General features: G+C 55.3%; 1 protein-coding gene across 3 annotated transcripts in view; it reads left to right on the top strand.

Moving 5' to 3' along the window:
* ZBTB46 (zinc finger and BTB domain containing 46) overlaps positions 1–21,911 on the top strand; it is a 71,087-nt gene that overhangs the window by 12,660 nt on the left and 36,516 nt on the right. For 2 of the 3 annotated variants that reach the window (XM_023626950.2, XM_023626949.2), the window contains exon 2: positions 12,033–13,006. In XM_023626950.2, coding sequence (XP_023482718.2) covers positions 12,070–13,006 — 937 coding nt within the window. In that variant the 5' untranslated portion in view covers positions 12,033–12,069. Of the gene's footprint in view, positions 1–10,919; positions 11,035–12,032; positions 13,007–21,911 lie in introns of those variants that run through there. The other variant, XM_070247984.1, reaches the window with a different exon arrangement.

Below are 21,911 nucleotides of genomic sequence, written 5' to 3'. Positions count from 1 at the left end.
ATGACAAAGGGTTGCCCACCATCCCAGCAAGCATTTGCTGAACCCCATGACCCTGTGTGGGCATAATTCCCACAGCAGGGCCCTGAGGACGAGGAAGTCACCGGGAGGGACACGTGGCTGTGACCGGGGCTGCTGGGGAACCCCTCCCCGCGGGCTGCCCTGCTGAGCTGGCCCTTTCAGTGGTGTGGTCACTGTCGGTAGGGCAGACTGGAGAGCCCCTTGTGGGCCCCCGCGGCCCCAAGAGCCCTGAGTGGCCCTCCCCGGTGCGTCCCCGAGTCCTGAGTCCGGACTCTAGTTGGCAGGTCCCAGTCTTTCCTGGTGAATCATGAGTTTCATTTCTTAAAGCACCTTGGAGCCGGTCCAGCTAGCACTTTACAGACAGGGGCTTTCCCAGGGAGAGGCTCTGTCTCCCTCACACCTCAGAGAAGGGGGGACAGAGTGCCCGCCCTGAACCTCCCAGCCCTCCCCTGGCACCTTCTTGCCCTCGTGGGAAGAACCAGCCCCTCCTCCAGGCCCCTCCCCCACGGCCTCCCACACCCACTGAGCTGGCTCCTGGCTGGCTCCTTATAGGTCCAGGTGACCCCCAGGCTGGCACCCGCTTCCGGCTGGATGCGTCCCACCTCGGCCCCCCTTCCTGGGGCCCCTGAGGCCTGGCATGTGTCCCCAGCTAGTGCAGTGCTCAGCCACCGTGGTCAGGGGCTTGGCTGGCCACTGTGGGAGTGCCAGGGACCATTATAACCTGCTCATTGCTGAGGCCTGGTCAGCTTTGGGACTGGCTGTGTTGCTGATGGTGATGCAGACTGGGGAAACTGAGGACAGATCGGTCACAGGAGGCCAGGGGTGGAGACAAGATTTGTCTGTGTGGCCGTCTGCCCCCTGCTCAGGCAGCTACGTTCCCTCGCTCAGCAGCCTCCACCCATCTTTTGGGTGCTCAGCATCTGAGGGTGTTTACCTTCTGAAGGGCCTGTGCCGTTTGCAGAAGTGACAAGGGAGGAACGGAGCTGGGACCCGTCCGATCAGCTGCTGGACGTTCTGCTGGAAACTGGAGCCGACGTTTGTGCTGGTTCGGGTGGCACGAACGGCTCCTGCTGTCTGCTCCCGCCCAAGAGGTGGGTGGGGACTTGGTCACGACGCGTCTACCCTGCCCAGGATGGTCCAGGCCCGCACGGCCACTCCATGCGGCACCTCTCGTAGATGGGCGGCTTCTCCTGTTCGAGTAATAAAACTTTTAAGAAAAAGGGACTGACTAAAGGTTCCAGCATATTACCTAATGTAAACAAATGTTGTAAAACGTTAAAAAATGGTGATCTGGTTAAGGGGGAGGTGAGAGTTCACTGAATTATTCTTGACACTTTTCCATAGGTTGGAAAGTGTTTCAAAGCAAGAAATTGAAAAAGACAGCACAGGACCCGTCCTGCCTGCCAGCGTGGCACTGCGCTCGTTTTCTCTTACATGCTGTGTTTTCTTGGTGGCAGGAGCACAGGTGTCTATAGAGTTAACATTTCAAGTCACAGTATATCTCACATTTAAAGTTCTCAGAAACAGTTTTTCTGCCTCGTTAAGCTGGTCAGCTTTCTTTTTAAGAAAATAAATTTTTTCAAGTTGATGTGTGGCTTTCCCTAGGGCTTTTGTAAGAAGGAGCCACAAACTGGAGGCTTAAAACGATGGAAAGGTCCCCCCCGCAGTTCTGGAGTCCAGGTGTGGACAGGGCCGCTCCCTGGTGCTCTGGGCGAAACCCTTTCCTGCCACTTCGCTCCGGGGGCCCCAGGTGTCCTGGGCCTGCGGTCGCAGTGGTGGCGTCTCTGCCGCCGTCTCCACGTGGCCCCTCGAGCGTCTGTGTCCGTATTCCCCCTTTTTGTAAGAACATCAGTCCTCTTGGGCCAGGACCTCATCTTAACTTGGTTGCATCTGCAAAGATTGTGTTTCAGATTAGGTCCCCTTTTACAGGTCCTGGGGGTTGGGCCTTCAACATGTCTTTTGGGGACACAGGTCACTGCAGAACATTGATCGGCGGTGTCCATCCCCCGACTTTGCTGAGACTGACAGGGAACCTCAGAGTCCCCCTGAGCTGCACACGTGGCGTCGCGCTCTGACTTGTAAGACCCGGAGCACGTGTGCTGCCCTGTCTGGAGTCATGGCTCCTGTGACACTGGCGGCTTGGAGCTGGCGTGTCACCATGTGTGTGGCTGCTCAGCCTCACTGTCCATCTTCACACCCACTGTCCAGGGTCAGGAGTTTGTTGTCTCGTTCTACTTGGCCAGCACTTAATATGGGACATTTTAAAAATATTTCTTGAGTTTAAAATATAAGATTTCAATATTGCAGATTTAATGTGAAAAGGTGTATAGTTTTGTTGACCCTGAGAGTATGCGTTGAGTCTGTTCAGCATCAAGCTGTGGTCCCTGCACTGAGGGCTCCCAGATTTGGAGGGAAGGCAGGACAGCATCAGGCATGGAGGCACCAGGCGCCATGTGTGCTGTTGTGAGGCGGGCACCTGGAGGCTTCCTGGAAGAGGAGGCAGTGTCTGGCACCTGAAAGTGGCTCACCACCACTCTTGTATTCCGTGGCAGAATTTGCCTGTGTGGATGTGAGCTGTTCACACGAGCGTGTTTGTGTTGCCGATGCTTCATGCATGACCTAAAGGAGTTTAGCTGCCCATTAAGATCAAGCGTGTTTTATAGAGACAAAGAGAATTGATTGGTGGTTATCAGGGGAAAGGGGGGGGTGGGGGGAGGACACAAAGGGTGAAGTGGTGCACCTACAACATGCCTAACAATAATGTACAACTGAAATTTCACAAGGTTATAAACTATGATAATCTTAATAAAAAGTTAAAAAAAAAAAAGATCAAGCGTGTTTTAAGGATGAAAGGTCCAGAACAGGACTCAGGTCTAGCAGGAAGTGCATAGAGAGGTGACCTCTTCCCCTTTCTCTCCCCTACTCTACAAAACAAAGAAATGCCCCCAGACCAGCTTCCCACCTGCAGAAGCAGAGGACCTGGAAGCCGACAGCTGTCTCGTCCCTCAGGGCACCGGGTATGACGCCTTGGCTCTGACTTTTATCAGAGGCCTTGCTCTCCGCTCCCAGTCCTGCTCTGTCCTTTTCTGCCCCCCGACCCCCGTCTTGTTCCCAGGGCCCTGGGCCACTCTCCCATGTGCCAGAACCTGTTAGGATGTCTGGGACCCCACTGGGTGGCTGCACTCGAGGACTCATGTTTCCCCTTGAAGCGCTGGGCTCTGGGTTCCCCCACTTGGTGGCTGTTGCCAGAACCTTCCTGACGCCTGGCAGAACCCTCTACTGGCCCCTGCGCTTGGCTCATTACAGGGCCTCTTGCTGGCCCTGCCCGGTTTCATCCTCCTGCGTCTTCCCACTGCTCTCTCACCGTGCTCCGAACATCCTGAAACCAGTGGCCTGTTGTCTCGAGGTTCTGTGGCTGACGGGGCTCGGCTGGGTGGTTCTTCTGTCCTTGCGACCTCCGGTGGAGCCACGGTCCTCTGGGGCTGGGCTGGAACGGCCAGGGTGGGGGGCTCAGTGGTCTGGCACCTCGTGCTGTTGGGCTTGCTTGGGACCCTGGGGTGGCCATGCCTTTCTCTCCACGCCATCTCAGGTCTCTGTTCCTGTAGCTGAGTTGCTGGGCACAGATTCATGAAAGTGCAGAGGTGGATGCTGCCCAGCCACCTTAAGGCTCAGGCCTGGTTTGCTCAGTCCCAGGCCAGGATCGGCATGGGAGAGGCCACCCAAGACCCTGACCCCTGGGGTGGTGGCTCACTGGGGGCCTTGTTTGGAGGCCAACGCCACCCTCTGAATGTGGGCTGCTCCCTACTGGGGCCCCTCTCCCGGCTTGACTGGTTTGTACCCAACTCTGGGAAGCTGCCCGCAGCCCCGTCCCTCCCTGAGTGTCTGCACAGCATCTGTATGCTGACCTGGAGTCATGTCTGCTCTGGCTTTGGCCGTCTGAGCGGGGAGCCCTGTCTGGGCAGGTGGGAGGGCCTCCTCAGACTTGGGGCCCGCCCCAGGCTTCTGCACACCGAGGGGCTGACTTGTAACAGATTCTGCTCCCACGGTTAGAATCCTGCTCAGTGGATCATTCCACACGTGACAGCTGTGTGACATGAGACGAGCAGGCAGGGAGGGGCCGCTGCCCAACGGAGTTTGGAAATGGGGGCGCCTGAGGCTGCAGCACACATCGGGCCCTATGTGGTCAGGGTGGGGGATGTGCCCCTGAGAGGAAGTGACAGTTAAGCAGGTAGGGAGGCCAGGTAGGGAGGTGGGAGAGGTGCTCTGGGCCCCGTGGTGGCGAAGGAACCAGGAACCCAGAGAGGCAGCAGCCGGGAAGAGGAAGGGCGAGGGAGCCGAGGGGGAGGGCTGGGCTGGCAGGGCCTCCAGACCTGAGGGCAGCAGGGAGGGGACACAGAGGCGGGCAGGGAAGGGGGCCGGGAAGGGACAGGGGGCCGGGGTGGGTCCCAGGTTTATGTTTTTGCTCTCTCTGGCTTCAGTGTGGGAACAAGGGTGTCAGTTTGTGCTCACCAGAGAAGGTTTGGATCGAACCCTGCCCGTCTTGCCATCTGAAGAGGTCTTCTGTTAACATTTCAGAGTAGTTTTTTCCAGTCAGGAACTCATTTTTAAATTTTAAAATGCAACCATGAACAATAATAATACCATGCATATAAAACTCGATTTATGAAGTGACTTCTCATGTTGGTGTCTTAGCCTAGATTTTTCAGAAGATGGTACACTGTCTGGACGCCTCAGTGTGTGGGGAGTGACGCAGGCGTGCTGAGGTCTGCCCTCGATGGCCTGGTTCCCCTGGGACACGTGGGGTCAGGCAGAGCATGGCTCCTCCCGTGGAACGAGCAGTGTTTCTCCTGGTGTGCCGTCGCTCTGTCGGCCTCTGTGGTGTCCTCGGAAGATAAGCGCGGTGTGCGTGTGTCCTGGGGCTGCTCAGCAGAGGACCGCAGGCCGAGTGTCTGAGGCGACCAGGGTCTGCTCTTTCACAGTCCTGGAGGCCGGAAGTCCGAGGTCCGAGGCTCTGCCCCGGCCTCTCTCTAGCTTCTGGCAGATCCTGGACCCACAGCAGACTCCACCTTCACAGGCCTCTCCTCACGAGAGTGTCTGTGTCCCACTGTTCTCTTCTTATAAGCACGCCAGTCATCAGGTTTGGGCTCACCTTAATGACCTCATCGTAACTAATTACGTCTGCCACGACCCCCTTTCCAAATAAGGTCACTTCCTGAGGTCGTGGGGGTTACGACTTCAACAAATGGATTTTGGGGGTCGCAGTTCAACCCACAACAAAGGGCAATAAATCAGTACAAGTTTGTAGTTGAGTGAGAATATTTTCAGAAAGGTAGGTTTCTGGTTAACCTTATAGAGGTATAATTTACATGCCACACACTGCTGTCATTTAAAGAGTGTCACTCGACGAGCTTGCTCACACTGGTGAGACCACCAGGCAGGACGCTTACCTCCCCCCGGGTGTCCTGAGCCCAGGCGGCCGCGGTCCTGGTTCTGTCCCTGTACCTGTCGAGGCGTCTGCATTTTCCAGCTTCCCAGCAGAGGACGCACACCCTCCCTTAGTCTGGCTTCTTTCATGCAGCATGATTATTTTGAGATCCACTGTGCCTATGGAAGTGATGTTTTGTCGGCACAGGAAGGCGGCAGGAGGCACCTGAGTTGTTCCTGCCCAGCGCGTCCCACCGTGGGGATAACCCTCGTTTGTTGGTCTGTCCACCTGTTGATGCACATTTGGGTTGTTTCCAGGTTCTGACTGTCCTGAATGGGGCTGCTGTGAACGCGTGTAAGTGCGTGTGGACCTGTGTTCACTTCTCTTGGGTCAGCACCTCCCTTTGGAATTGTTGGCTCATATGGTGTCTGTTCAACCTTGAGGACACTGCCAAGCCGTCTTCCAAAATGGCGGCACCGTGTCGCATCCCCGGCAGCAGAGTGTGAGGGTTCCCGTTGCTCTACATCCTGCTGACGTAGTGTGGTCACTCCCTTCAGTTTTAGCCATTCTGAGGGGCGTCTCCCAGGCAGTTTGTGTCTGCGTTTCCCTGAGGGCTGTGGAGTAGAGCGTCTGCCCCTGTTTGGCCATTTGTACATCTGCTTTGTGGTGTGTCTGTTCAAAATGTGGCCCCTTTAAAGAAGCTCACCAGAACAATCACAAAGAGCAGCTTTGGAACCAGTCACACAGTCTCAGTCGACGATGGACCGTGTAGACGACCACCATCCCCTAGGTTAGTACCCTGGAGCCCAGGAGTGTCGCAGGCAGTGCCATCCAGGTGTGTGTAAGTTCACTCCGTGATGTGCACACAGCGACGACATCACCTGACGACGCCTCTCAGAGCGTGTCTCTGTCGTTAAGGGACACACGACTGCCGCAGAGCTAAACCCAGCTCAGCGTCTTCTGGGTCTCCTCCCTCCGCCTCCGGGAGCCCAGCTGGGCCTGAGGGGAGCCGCTTGGCCACTGAGGCCGGGATCAGAGCGGTTTGGTTCTAGCACAAAGGTATCTTGCTTCTACTTTAAAATGATATTTGTCTGTTAGATTACATTTTCTGGAAAATTTTAAGTAAGTTTAAGTTGAGCCTAAATGAAATACAGAAGTTATGTTGGTGGTAAGAAGGTGGGAGGAGATCTGGTGTGGTGACATAGGTTTGCGTGATGTTTGGCTTGTTCCCAGTCAGCGGTGGGCTTTTCCTGAAGGTGACTCGGTGATGGGCCCTGGGGAGGAGCCGGCCGGCCGCAGGCCCAGGTCCTGGCACAGACCTGGCACTCGTTTGGATGTAAGAGGGGCACACAGTCTCAGTCGCACCCACTTCTTTACAGTTTGATTAGAACAAATCACCTTCCCAGCCCTTTAGGGACGAAGGGAAAAAGAACCCGTGCTCCTGGAATTGGTGCTCTGAGCACACAGGCAGCAGATGGAATTTGCTCACAGCAGCGTCCACGTCTCGTGGCTCCCGTGCATCTTGAGATAGTGATCATCTGGCCTTTACAAGGAAGCATCAGGAGCCAGCTGGAGGAGCTGGAGTCAATGATAAACGTCTGTCTTCGATAGGGTAGCTTCTACTGATGCCTCTGAAGAGAACCCTTCACCTTCGGATGCTGGTAGAAGATTCGGGAACGTGCTCTGTAACTTCCAAGATGAGTCTGGGTGCTGAGGGCTCCACACCATGTAAGTGATGGGTGAGGGAGCTGCCTTTCCCTGCGGCATCTGGACGCCTGCATCATGAGCTGGCAGGACGTGCGCCCGCTGCGCAGAGAGGAGGTGCTGGGAGCCGGTTCCGGCGCTCAGGTCTGTGTGTGGCTTGTTTTACTGGAATGTTGGAGTCGTGTTCTCTCGCTGCCCCTGGGCCCCCACACCGAGCAGAGTTGAGACTTTGTGTCGCATCGGTTGTTGAAGCCAGCGTGGCCCAGCAAGGCTCCCGGGCATCCTGGGGCTTTGGCATCAAATGCACGCATGGTTCTGAAGCTTGCTCTGTGCTGGCCAGGTGCTTAGGGTCTCTGAGCTTCAGTTCCCCTGGCTTGCAGATGGGGACAACCTCTGCCCTTCCTGGAGGCTGTGGGATTGCAAGTGGCCCCAGGAGTGCCAGGCAGGTTGGCTGCCCTGAAGGCACAGGCCCCGGCTGGCACCCTTCATCTAGCAGACGTGTGGGTCGTGTGCATCACTCACCGTGTCCCTGGTTACCCGGAGTGGGGCTCACGAGCTCCCAGCGCTGTTCAGGGCGACTCGACTTTTGGAGTTCGGTCTGGAGTAGGGGTTCAAGTTGTTTTGGTACCAAAGTGGTAACATTTCATAAGTGATTCTGTCTGAAACTGAAGTATCTTGAGGTTAGTGAGCTACAAATAAAATAGATAGTAGAGAACCTACAGGAGAAATAGAAACAGAAGTGGTGTTTGGAAAAAACAGCACAGAGTTGGTGTAGCCTCGAGGTCGTCCTTGTGTCACCCTGTGCCGCCTCGGATACCAGTGTGGCAGCAGGTAGCCTGTTGGCCTCCTCAGTCTCACCCAGCCCTTAGCTCCTCACTGGACGGTGGTTTGGCATCTGTGTCCCTTCATGGACCGCAGGCTCCTCTCTAACAGGGCCCCTTCTTCACAGGGGTGCCACACATGGACCCTTGAATCCATGAAGATGCCCTGAGACCTGCACAGCAGGACCGGTAGCTCAGAGATGACGGTCAGCTTCTCTTCACAGGCGTGTGTCCTGTGAGCAGGTGTGTTCCATGAACAGGCATGTGTCCTATGAGCAGGAGTGTATTCCCTGAGCAGTTTTGTGTCCTATGAGCAGGTGTGTGTTCCCTGTGAGCAGGTGTGTCCCATGAACAGGTGTGTGTCCCCTGGATAGGTGTGTGTCCTGTGAGCATGTATGTGTTCCCAGAACAGGTTGTTCCCTGAGCAGGTGTGTGTCCTGTGAGCAGGTGTGTGTTCCCTGAGCAGGTGTGTGTTCCTGGAACTGGTGTGTCCATTAGATGGTGCACTCCTCCAGGGCAGGGCAGGGGCTTTGCTATCCTTGCCTTCAAAGAAAAACTGTTGTGAGAGGCTTTAGTTTCAAGTCTGCATCTTACTTGTCAAGCTGCTACACGATACGACTGGCCGTGTTGCCAGGAAGCTTCTATTTTTAGAGTTGCAGCTGCCAAAAAGCAACTGGGCACCGGCCATTGGGTGGCCGCTCTTCTGCTGTGGCCATGAGGGCGGGGCCTCCGTGAGCATCTTACTGATGCGGAGAGATTGTCAGCTTTATGTTGGAGCTCACTGCTCTCCTGAAGCTTCCCTGGGCGTGGATAAGTCGTGTGTGTCCTTAAGATTTCCGTACCAGACTCGTCTATTTTCCATTATTTTAGATTCCTTTTCTTTTTAGTGTACAAAAAACCTTATTCCCTAATAAAAATTGTATTGTTTGTTGTACTGAAAAATCCCTCTGAAGTGCATAACTGACTTTTAAGCTGCCCTGGTTGAATAATAATTTATTTCAAAACTTTCCACGAGTTGAACTTATTTTAGAAATGCAAGCCTTGAGAGATGGTTGTTGCTTCTGTAAAATGACATTTTCTTTTCCCTTTCATCCCAATTCTTAAAGGATCTGTTTTACTGGCGAGAAAAGAGACTTACTGTTCATATATTAAATCAGATAATGAGACATACAGCTTCGTGATTTGAACACAGGGTGCAGACGTTTTTGACTCTTCCAGACACGTGCCCAGGAACCGGTTGCCACTTCGTATGGATGCGAGGCATTAAACTGATGCCTTGAGTTTAAATGGTCATTTTCCTTGATTTGAAGTGTTTTGGTCCCTCCCTCAATGCCTGGTCAGTCTGCGTCTAAGGCCAGGCATGAGGAATAAAGCCAGGCCTGGACATTTGTTCTCGTACCCTGCTCCCGCCCGACTCAGACCCTGGGGCAGCATCTGGTTAGAACCCGTCCTCCGGGGTCTGATGCGCTCGAGGTCGAGGGCCATGGTGTCACCCGTGGATATGTGGCCCTCCCTGCAGGATAGGTCTCCTCGGTGGCCCGTCCTCATTGGGGACAGGCTCAGCTGCTGTGGCCGAAAGGCTGAGACATGACAGAGGCAGCGTGTCTACCTCGGGTCTTGAGTTGGGGGCCCTTTTTGGGGGTGGCCTTTGTCCTCGGCTGTGGCCCAGCCGCCTGGCCACAGGGAGTGCTCAGTCCAGATGAGGGACTCGTGCAGCAGCAGGTGGTCACCAGGGCCTCGGCCATCACACCAGGGGCCACCAGCAGGAAGGGTGCGGAGGGGTCAGTGGGATGGTGCCCGGGACCCTGCTGTCTGGTTCACTCTTTCCTGCCTCGTCTGCCTGGCCTGTGGAACGGGAAGCAGAGTAACTGCCTTTTTCACAAGGGCGTTTTGCGATGATTTAGGTGACATTTCAGGACATGTTGTAAAGACCGAAGGAAGGCCCATGTTGTAACAAACGTGGGTAAATGAAGCCGAGTCTGAGGTCACCCTGGTGCGTCCCCCAGAGGCCCCTCGTGGGAAAGGTGCAGACGTCCTTGCGTTTCACAGCCTAGTTTTCTCCTATTAGACACACTTTGGTTTTCAGGGGAGCCCTGCTGCTTAGCAGGAAAGTGGAGCATGTGATAGGGAAGGTCAACCCCAGCCACTTTGTCTTTCCCAGGGCCTGTCATGGGGTGACTATGTCCCCGGAATGCATCTGTTGAAGTCCTGACCCTTGGTGCCTCAGAATTTGACCCAATTTGGGTTTAATTCGTTAAGATGAGGCCTCAGTGGAGTAGGGTGGCCTCTAACCCAGTGTGACCGTGTCCCTGTGAGAAGGGGACACGGGGCACAGACACACTCACAGGGAGGTGTGTGGACTGGAGGCAGAGACGGGGCGAGGCGTCTGCAGGCCACAGAAGGCCATGGCTACCGCCACTGGCAGCAGCGGAGAGAGGTCTCAGGCACCTCCTCCCGCGGAGCCTGCAGGGGGTGTGGCCCCCCACACCTTGGCCTCGGGTTCTGGCCTCCAGACTGCCGGACTCAAGTTCTGCTGTTTGTCCCCTGTCTGTGGCACTTTGTTCTGGTCATCCCAGGAGAGACGGAGGTCGGGAGGCCGCGGGGGGCGCGGTCGAGGAGGATTCAGCCTCCAGACTCTGTGATGTGGCGCTGCTCTCACCGAGGGAGCACCGGGAGTCTCTGTTCTCCTGGGTTCCCGCGCTGGGCGCCTTGCCTGGGAATGAGCTGGTCGCAGGGCTCCCTCCCACGGAGCCCACGGCAGGCGGGCTGACCTCCTCCCTCTGGGCCGTTTGAGCTGGAGTTTTGGGAGTTTGTGGGGCTGGGGCTGCGACTGTCTGCTGCTCTGTGGGTTTTGTTTGTGTAGGAGGTCAGTTTTTTGTTTTTTCTTTTAAGGGTGGGAGATGAGGGGACACTTGGGTCATTTAGCCTAGATTTTCCATTTGGGTAAGAAGGTGACTCCACCCACTGATGGGTGTTTTCCTTGTTTCTGGAATATTTGTTTTTTGTTCTGAGACTTGGATGCTGTGTGAGGATTCTGTTCAGAGCTCTGTGTCCATTTTGACGATGGTAAGCGTTGAACCCGGAAACTTGCTTCAGATTCCAGCGAAGGCACAGCCACTCCCTCTGCGAGCAGTGCTCTGGGCCCCGCTGCTGTCACTTCTGCCCTAGCACAGCAGCCAGGCCTCCCACGGGGCGTGTTCCTCCCCCAGGTGTGCACCCCATGCAGATGTGCACTGTGCACAGGTGTGCTCCCCACTGAGGCATGCATCCCGCGCAGGTGTGCTCCCCACACAGGCATGCACCATGCACAGGCATGCTCCCCGCACAGGCATGCACTGTGCACAGAGTGCTCCCTGCACAGACGTGCACCGTGCACAGGTGTGCTCCCCGCACAGGCATGCACTGTGCACAGAGTGCTCCCTGCACAGACGTGCACCATGCACAGGTGTGCTCCCCACACAGGCGTGCTCCCTGCACAGACATGTGCCATGCACAGGCGTGCTCCCCACACAGGCGTGCACCATGCACAGGTGTGCTCCCCACACAGGCATGTGTTGTGCACAGAGTGCTCCCTGTACAGACGTGCACCGTGCACAGGTGTGCTCCCCACACAGGTGTGTACCATGCACAGGCGTGCTCCCTGCACAGGCGTGCACTCTGCACAGAGTGCTCCCCGCACAGACGTGTACCGTGAATAGGTGTGCTCCCTGCGCAGGTGTGTGTCCTGAGCTGTTGTGCTCCCTGCACAGGCGTGTGCTGTGCACAGAGTGCTCCCTGCACAGATGTGTGCTGTGCACAGGTGTGCTCCCTACATGGTGTGCTCCCTGCACAGAGTGCTCCCTCCACAGACGTGCCCATGCACAGGTGTGCTCCCTGCACAGGCGTGTGTCCCGTGCTAGTGTGCTCCCTGCACAGGTGTGCACCGTGCACAGATTGCTCCCTGCACAGATGTGCACCGTGCACAGGCCTGCGTGCCCACCTTCCTCACATGCAGTCAGTGCCTGACTCCCGCCTAGCGTGTTTGTGTCGACCGTGTGGGTAACTCTTTGGTTTTGCCCCCACAGAGTCTGTAGAAGAGGCGTCCAGCAACCAGACTTCCCGATGAACAACCGAAAGGAAGATATGGAAATCGCATCCCACTACCGGCAGCTGCTCCGTGAGCTCAACGAGCAGAGGCAGCACGGCGTCCTGTGTGACGTCTGCGTCGTCGTCGAGGGCAAGGTCTTCAAGGCACACAAGAACGTCCTCCTGGGCAGCAGCCGCTACTTCAAGACACTCTACTGCCAGGTGCAGAAGACATCTGACCAGGCCACAGTCACGCACCTGGACATCGTCACTGCCCAGGGCTTCAAGGCCATCATCGACTTCATGTACTCCGCCCACCTGGCTCTCACCAGCAGGAATGTCATCGAAGTGATGTCTGCTGCCAGCTTCCTGCAGATGACGGACATCGTGCAGGCATGCCACGACTTCATCAAGGCGGCGCTGGACATCAGCATCAAGCCAGACGCCTCCGATGAGCTCTCGGAGTTTGAGCTCGGCACCCCGTCGGGCAGCAGTACAGACGCGCTGATCTCTGCCGTGATGGCCGGCAGGAGCATCTCCCCGTGGTTGGCGCGGCGCACGAGTCCTGCCAATTCTTCTGGAGACTCGGCCATCGCCAGCTGCCACGAAGGCGGAAGCAGCTACGGGAAAGAGGATCAGGAGCCGAAGGCCGACGGCCCTGACGATGTCTCCTCGCAGTCCCTGTGGCCTGGCGACGTGGGCTACGGGTCTCTGCGTATCAAGGAAGAGCAGATCTCGCCATCTCATTATGGAGGGAGCGAGCTGCCTTCTGCCAGGGACGGTGTGATCCAGAACTCTTTCTCAGAGCAGGCTGGAGGGGACGGTTGGCAGCCCACAGGCCGAAGGAAGAATCGGAAAAACAAAGAGACTGTCCGGCACATCACACAGCAGGCGGAGGACGACAGCCGGGCCGGTTCCCCGGTGCCGTCTTTCCTTCCGACATCGGGGTGGCCGTTCAGCAGCCGAGACTCAAGTAAGCCTTTCATTTGTTACAGGCGGGGCTCAGGCACCGTGGGGCCGTTAGTGGCCCAGGTGCACTGTGTGTTGGTGGCCCCATGGCTGTTCCTCTTGTAGACAAAGTGCTGCATTTCCAGTGGGTCACCTCCTCTCACAGTAGATTGCTGTGAGCTCAGGGAGTTCGACCAACGTGTCCCAAGGGCCCAGGCGTCCCCATCAGTACAGCACCGGCGTCACCGACACACAGAGGGCACTGGGGTAGGGCTGCTCTGAAGTTGGGCGGTACTTGAGTTGCGGGGTCCACAGCTGGAGGAGTGAGGTGGTGCCTGGCAGGAGCCCCCAGCATAAGGATGTGCAAGTGGCAGGCACGGCCTGCTTTCTCTTATGGGGCATGGCTTTCCTAAGCACTGGTGGGGTGACCGGATTGTAAAAGATTTAAATGTTAAAATTTTAGAAAGATGGAAAGTGCGTTAAATGAGGTGATGTGAAGGCGGGAGGGAGGGACCAAATGTTGCGTGCTGACCTTTCCCCAGTCACGCGGCTTCAGCTCTGGGTTCTCTGTCCAGCGGGCGTGTGCTGTGCTGTGGTCATTGCTGTGAACAAAAGATTCATGAGCATGAGTTTTGTCCTCGGTAAAAAATTTCCTCAACCTGGGGCTTGAGGACTTGTAGCCACGAAGCCCCTCACAACGAGGGGTGTTTGCTGTTTGCCATCAAGCGTGGGCTCCCATGTCGGACCCACAGACGTGGTGTTCTGTTCTCACAGCCAGTGGCTGTCATTGCACAATACGGGGGACTCTCCCGACCCCAGTCTGACCCCTGGGAGGCTCAAGCGGGCTCTGAGCTTCGCTCTGTTGAAGCTGCTCCTCCACTCGAGAGGACAGTTTGTGTCTGTCACTCAGACCAGGAAACAGCAAATTCGATGTTTCCTAAATAGCAGACGTGCTTCCCGGCGCCAAGCACGTGGCCATTACGGTGACTCCCAGCCTTTCTGAGTGGCAGATTGGGAACAAGCTTGTCACCCCTGCACCCCTGCACGTGCGCTGGAGACCTGGGGGCTGCGTTTGGGGTAAGGAAGGGTGGAGGAACAGGGGTTGGTCCAGAGCAGAATGGAGGCTTCCTGGCAACTGCCCGCTGTGGGGAGGCCCCTCCAGCACAGAGGTGGGAAGTCACTGGACTGTGTGAACGGACAGAGGTGGACAGAAGGCTGCAAACCAGGGAGTGGGGGCAGTAAGCTCTGAGAAAGGCCGCAAACACTGAGCACCCTGTGCTGGGGGGAGGCCGCCCGCTCCCCCTGCCCAGAGGGCTCCATTGGGCCCCGGGTGAGCCGGCTCCTGTTCTCCTCAGTGGCGAGAGTGCCCCCCTTGGGGCGCTCAATACACTACAGCTTTTATCATTGTGGTAAAGTGTACATAACATAAACTTCACGCTTTTAACCATTTGTAAGTGTACGATTCATTGGCGTTAAGTACATTCACACTGTTATGCACCCATCACCACTATTTCCAGAGTTTTCTCATCTTCCCAAGCTGAAAGTCTGTATCCATTAAGCAGTGCCTCCCCAGGATATGCTGTAGCCTTTATTATTCATTCACATTCTCATTGTTACTTTGTGTTCCCAGCCCTGAGCACAGGGCCAGACCCCTGGATGTTCAGTACAAGTTGGTTTACCCAGGCTTTCTCAGCCTCGGCATGATGACTCTCTGCCGTGGGGCCGTCCTGGGCGCTGCAGAATGCTAGCAGCATCTCTGGCCTCTACCCACCAGACGCCAGTAGCTACCCACCCCCTGGTTGACAACCAAAAATGTCTCCAGACGTTGCAAATGTCCCCAGCGGGCAGCCCCCCAGAACCCTTGGAGTTTAACTGAACTTAAGTCAGAAGAAGGTTACGTTTCTGAGCAGATAGAAGAACTGTCCATCTCCCTACTGGCTGTTGGGAAGGAGAGGTGCTCAGGCGTTGGTGAGTGACCGTGGTCTCTCCGTCTGCTCCCAGCTTGGTTCGTAATCTTTCGCTGGCTCTGACTAGAACCTGAAAAGCAGCAGTCCACGATGAATGACTTAAGGACGGATGCTTCGTGCGGAAGCTTCTGAGGGGGCTGGTGGAGTGGTACCTTCACCTCCTGTCCCGGGACACCTGCTTGTGTGTCATGAGTCGCCAATAGGCTGTGATGCTGGAGGCCTTTAGATATGAGAGTTTTTCAACAGTTAAGAAATGGTACGCTCCTTAAGCCCGTGGGTTTGATGTTTTAAATGCAGTTGTCGAGCAGAAGGTGTTTTTGGAATCCAACAAGTGATTTCGGCTGTGTACTTTTGTTAATGTCTTAAATCCCTTGGTTACCACGGCAACTGTGAGCCACTTCTGGTGGATGATTCTGAGTTGCTAAGGCAAGGACATGAGGTTGTGGGCTCGCGTGGGAGGGTTTCTGCCGCCTTCTGGTGACCATCGAGTCCTCCGCCCTGGCCCTGGGGCCGGGATTTGGAGGCGTAAATTCTGATCCCCAGTGGGGGTCAGTGTGTTTTCATTGAAGATTTATTATACCTTACAGGCGAGTATTTTTTACTTCTCATTCCACTTAAAGAGAAAAGGCTCCTTTCCAAAGAAACGTGGATGCTTGGATGTCCAGCCCTGCGGCCAGGGCTGCCCGCCCTGTGCCCTCTGTGTGTCCCCTCCTTGGCTTGTGGTGACTCTGGGGCCTGTTAGCATTTAAGAGTGATTTTCCAAGGAAAAAGCATTGTAACCCGGCAGCTTCTAAGAAAACATCCCCTGAAACTTGCTTATGAGTTATGGTAGCTCATTTGTGTGACTGCTTGTGGGAAACGGCATAAAATGTGCTGGTTTGTTGTGGGTTACAGCTGGGTTGTGGATGCAGGCAGGCCTTGTGGTCAGGCTCGCATTGTCACCCCTCACCTTCCCTGGGCTCCGGCCTCATCCCTTGTCTGCCGTCCCAAGGGTGGCTGTGAGCCCTCAATGAGGCGGAGTTGTAGCCACTAGTTCAGTGAGAATGAAACACGTGGGTTTGTAAGGTACGTGTTTGTACGGGGCCTTTAGCTAAGCTTGGACCTTGCTGTACTGGGCGTCTTGAGTGCATTGGAACCACAGAGCTGCCTCGGGTGGGCGAGGTGTCTCTGTAGTCACCTGGCTCCTGCCCTCACAGCCTCCTTCCTGCTGGGGGAGGGGAGCAGGTGGCACAGCTCTCAGGCTGGGGGACTCTCCTTGTGGCCCCAGGACGGGCCCAGCCTGCCTTTGCCGAGTTCACAAGTTCTCTTCCCAGCTCCTTGGAGCTCATCGCTGGGGCTGAAGCAGGAGCTGGCATGTGGCAGGTCCGAGACTGGGGCCCCCCTCCCCTCATGAGGGTGAGAAGGGGAACAGGCCCCGGGCTTTCTTAGCCTGGCCACGGGCACTGTGTCCTGAGCCACAGGGCGCAGAGGACTCGCTTCAGGAAGCAGTGAACCTGTGAGTGTGTCTGAGTCCACTTGCACGTTGGTTCCACAAACTGACCAGAGCTGTGAGGAGTGGCCGGAGCGCCCAGTGCCCAGGCTGACCCTCCTGGCACCTGGGGAGACTCGCAGGTGCGCCATCCACTTCGGGAAGAGGCTGCCTTTCCGCCTCTGTTGTTTCAACAGATTTGGTCATCTCTGTTAAAGAAAATCAGCTTGCTTAGTGTGATCTTTGTATTTTAGGGGTAGAAGGGTCTGAACAAAAGGTGACACTGTGTCCTCCTGTCAGTCTTGCGGGGCTGGGACTGGCTCTGCCTCCGACACCACGACCGAGGGGCCATTCCGAGACCTGGGGGCTCCACCCCCCCATCCCCTTCTCTGCTGCTCAGTGCTCTCAGAGGTTTGAGAGCTCGACTGCACCCCCAGATGTTGTCCTTCAGGCATGAGCAGAGTTACCTGGGATCGGTCCCGAGGGACCTCGCTGTCATCTGCCCAGGCCGCAGCTGGTGCCCCAGCAGAGACAGCGGCCCTCTCCAATGGAAGGTTTGGTCGGGAATGTGGAGAACGGGCCATGGCGGGGGACTTGCTGCCAGGATGGGAGGCAGCAAGGTGTGTCCTCATGCTGTTCCAGGAGAGCCCGAAGCACTGGTGACACAGAACAGGCAGAAGAAGAGCAGAAGCCACGCGGGTGGGATCTGGTGGGTGGAGAGGGAGCAGACGGGCCGACCGCCAGGGGCCAGGGCAGGCGCCCGTCTCCGGGGGGCTCCTCCCCTCTGAGCTTCGCCGTTTGCACTTCTGGTGGCTCTCCCGTGACCCGAGGCTGCTCTTTGGAACCACTGTCCTGAATGGAAGAGCCTCGTCACCTCGGATTTGCAGAGCCAGCTGGGCGGCATCTTTTCCTGCTCAAATGGAAGTGTCTTCCTTTGGCAACTGGCTTTTCTAGGAGTTGAGTTCACAAAGGATGAGCACTTGAAGCGCTGTCATGGACGTCCTTCTTGGCCTCACCCTTTCTCCAGGTGTGGAAACTGAGGCTGGGTGCTGCTCAGTGGCTTGTGTGTCACCCAGGGGGGCGCCCAGCAGAGCTGGGGCGATGCCCCCATCATGCCACGCCCTGAGGAAGAACTCGAGAGCCTTCTGGGTTGAGGAAGGACCAGGCAGGCCCAGTCGTGAGGCTGTGCTGTTGGAGCAGGAGGACGTGCTTCTGGAAGGCCCGCGAGCCGAGCGGCTCTCCAGGCTTGGGCGACGCAGAGAGCACGGCAGACGCCCTCCTTCAAGCATCGCCGAGGCTCGGCTTGGCATTTCCCTGACACGGTAGGATAGGGCCGGCAGTGGGACGCAGGGTGAGTTGGTCTGATCGCTCTGCTGCTGAGCAGCACTTGGTGGTAGTTTTTTGATACTCGTTTTTCCCAGGATGCATTTTTGCAGGAGGTGTGACTGCCTGGTCCTGCTCTGAGATCACATAGGGTCTGGAGGCTGCACCCTAGGAGTGTATTGGAGATAAAGTTTGTGCTGCTCTCCATCGGAAGTGTAGCCTTTGCTGCTTCGTGGTAGGTCCACAGACGTGCCACTGTCCCGCTGGATCCTGTTTTGATCTGAACTTGTAGACCGTGACAGTGGCGCCCCGGAGTGAGTGAGGGTGCCGACGGGGGTACCAGAGCCCCAGCTGCTTGGGTCTGTGCGCCACAGCAAGGAGCGTTCAGCCCGCGGGCGGGAGGGGCTGGGAGGCTCAGAGTGAGGGAGAGATGGATGGAAACCTAAAAGCACAGCTTGTAAACTTAGATTTAAATGGAGATTTTAAAGGAATAGTGTAAGTTTTAAGTGTTAATTTGAAAACTTTCACGCCACTGCTTTTTAAAGCTTTTTAAGAACCGAGGTATAACATACACACCAGCAAAGTGCAAAATCCCAGCTGTTCTGCTGGCCGAGCTGCTCGCGGCCGTCCAGGACCACCTCCCCCAGAAGGGCTGTCCCGACTGGGGCCTTTGTGTTCTGGTGTCTCTGCCGGCCCGTGGCAGGACAAAGCTCCCGTCCTGCTCCTTCCCACGCAGGCGGGTCCTGCTGTGTGAACACAACTTGGGGTGTTCGGGGCTGTTTCCATCAGTGCGGCTGGAGCCCTCAGCGCGTGCCGCTCGGTGCTTGTGTGTGTTGTTGCTGTCTGCCCAGGGGGCTTCCAGGGGTGTATTGGTTTCCCACTGCTGCTGTAAGAAATGACCAGAGACTTAGTGGCTTAAAGCAGCACAAACTTACTGTCTTACTGTCTCACAGTTCTCAGCAGTCCAAAATGGGTCAGCGGGCTGCTTCCTTCTGGCAGCTCCAGAGGAAAATCTGTTTCCTGGCCTCTTGCAGCTTCTAGAGGCACCCCATTCCTAGGCTCGTGGCCCCACAGCGCTCTAGCGTCTGCTTCCATCGTCCCATCCCCTCTGACTCTGGCACCCTGCCTCCCTCTTCCACTTGGAAGGGCCCCTGTGTTGACAGTGACCCACCCAGAGAATCCAGGGTCATCTCCCATCTCAAGGTCCTTGACTGAATCACACCTGCACAGTCCCTTTTGCCGTGTGAGGTGTGTATCCTCAGGCTCTGGAGGTTGGGATCTGCACGTCTAGGGCCTCCTATCGGCTGCCCCCCAGGGGGTGTGCATAATAATGAGGGTTTTTGGTGAAGACTGCTCTGCCTTTTTTCCATTTTTTGAGGTATAATATACCTACAATAAAGTGCACAGATTTCAAGTGTACAGTTTGAATAATGTTTTGTTTCCCTCCCCAGCACTTTATTGGGAAAATAGTCACACTTAGAGAAACGTCGAAAAAGCAGAAGTGCCTCCTGCCTGATTCTCCCCTTGGGCACGTTTTGCCGCATTTGCTTTATTAACTGTTTATCCATCTGATCATCCCAAACCCACCGTGGGTTTCAGGGCCTTTCGGGGTAAGAGGAAGACAACGGTGCCCTTCGTCCCTGGACGCTCCGTGCCAGATGCTAACGTTCCGTTCCTTAGGGTTCAGTCTGTGTTTACATTTTTAAGGTGATTTTCACACCATGAAATGCAGTAATGCCCAGCGCACCTTTCGATAAGGTTTTGATAAATGCAGGCGCCCAAACCCCTACAGGGGACAGGACGTTCCCTCTGGCATCCCGTGTGCCTCTGGCCATTCGGGATCCCCCCCACCCTGAACGACTGACCTTCTCCCACCCGAGGTTGACTTTGCCTGTTTAGCGCTTCATGTGAACGAAGCCGCACAACGGGCGCCCTTCGCAGGATGCTGCTTTCACCGTCTTGCTGTGGCTCAGCCTTTTCTGGTTGGGCGGAGTCTCTCATTGCCCGAATACACGGCTGTTTGTTTATCCCGGCTCTTGTCAGTTGACATCTGGGCTCTTGCCAGCCTTTTCCATCATGAATAAAGCTTCTGTGACCATTTTTGGCAAGCCTCTTGTATGGACGTATGTTTTCATTTCTCTTGAGTAAATACTCAGGAGTGGGGCATCTGGGTCATTGAGAAGGGGTGACTTTAGTTTTATAAGAAACTGCCAGACTTTCCCCTGAGAGGTCGTGCCCCCTGCCCCACAACCTCCACAGCGTTGCTCTTGTCCATCGTTCTAATTTTAGCCGCTCTTGTGGGTGGGTTTGATGAATTTTGACAAATGTGTGCACCTCTGTCATCAGGACAGAGGACACTTCCATCACCCAGGTCGTTCCCTCCTGCCCCTTCCCATCAGCCCCACAACCACCTGGGACCCGGAGACCGCCCCTCGATGCCTGTCACCAGAGTGTCCAGCTTGGACACTGTGAGCGCAGAGCACCGTATGTGTGTGCCCATGTCTGGCTTCTTTTATTAACCTTTTCTTTTTTTTTTTAATTTTGAGATGATTGTAGATTAACAGTCAATTGTAAGAAATAACATGGAGAGCTCCTGTGTGTGCCCTTTGTGAACTTTTCCCCATGGTAACATCTTGGAAATTACAGTCACTGTCATGACCAGGACACTGACCTTGACACCCCCACCCCACCCCGACTCAGCCGCATCTGAAAGGTCCCGCCACCTGAGGGGCCCTGGGTTGCTCCCCTCTCCAGTCTTTGCAGCCCCCAGCCTGCCTCCAGGCCTATGACTTCAGCATACTTTGAGCTTTGTTTGTTTGCCATGTGCATCAATAAATCATTCACTTATGGGGCTGGCCCCGTGGCTGAGTGGTTAGGTTCGTGTGCTCCACTTCAGTGGCCCGGGATTCGCCAGTTCGGATCCTGGGCGTGGGCATGGTACCGCTCATCAAGCTGTGCTGTGGTGGTGTCCCACAAAGAAGAAATGGAATGACTTGCAACTAGGTTATACACCTATGTACTGGGGCTTTGTGGGGAGAAAAAAAAAAGAGGAAGATTGGCAACAGATGTTAGCTCAGAGCCAATCTTCCTCCAAAAAAATAAAATAAATAAAATAAATGATTCACTCATTGCCAAATAGGATTCTGTTCTCTGGCTTTAACACAATTTGTTTATTCATTCACCTGTTGATGGACATTTGGGTTACTTGGGCGATTTTTGGCTATTATGAGTAAAGCTGCTGTGAACATCCCAGGACATGTCTCTGTGTGGATGTTTCCTCTCCTCTCAGGGAAAGGCCTGGGAGAGGCAGTGCGGGCGCTGGATGTGCGTCTCCGTGTAGGGACCTGCAGCCTTGGTGCTGTGTGATTGCTCGCCGCGCCAGCACGTGGCACCTTCGTTTGCACCACGTCGTCACTGACAGCTGACGTTCGTTTTGAAGCTTCTCACCATTCTGGAGGGTGTGCAGTGCCATCTCTTATGGTTTTTAATTTGTGTTTCTTTGGTGGCCATTAGCTTCTTTCCGCGGGTTTAGTAGCCGTGTGCTGTCTTGCTCTGTGAGGGGCCTTGCAGGCTGTTTATGTCGTTAGATGGAAACGCCAACCTCGCTGGTGCGCGGGGTGCGTGCTGGGGCTCCGGTTGGTGATGGCCAGCGCGGCCTTGCCGTCAGCTCTCCTCCTTGGGGGGCATGTCTTCAAGTCTCTGCCCACTTTTCCTTGTGAGCTGAGAGTTCTCTGGCCATCCCGGTTCCACGTCCTCATCAGGTGCGTGTTTTGCAAACATTTCCTCAGGCTTTGGCTCGCTTTTCCATCTAACAGTGTCTTTTGAGGAGAATACATTTAAAATTTTGTTGAAGTCCAATTTGCGAACTTTTTTCTTTTATGGTTCATGCTTTTTGGGTCTTAACTAAAAAATCTTTGCCTACAGTTGCAAAGATTGCTCCTGTTTTTTCCTGGAAGTTTTATAGATTTAGGTGTAACAGTACGTCTGTGTTTCAGGTTGGTTTTTGCGTGTGGCCTGGGGTCAGGCTTCAGGCTCACATTTTGCATATGGACGTCCAGTTATTCCATTTTCCAAAATACCTGTCTTTTATATTTTTTAATTAAAGGGGATTTCTTATATAATGTTAAACTTATCAATAGTTATAGAAAATGAGGAAACTTGGTTTTAACTTG

Source organism: Equus caballus, chromosome 22 (assembly GCF_041296265.1).
Source record: "Equus caballus isolate H_3958 breed thoroughbred chromosome 22, TB-T2T, whole genome shotgun sequence".
NCBI lineage: Eukaryota > Metazoa > Chordata > Mammalia > Perissodactyla > Equidae > Equus > Equus caballus.
This window is presented reverse-complemented; position numbering and strand designations above follow the sequence as displayed.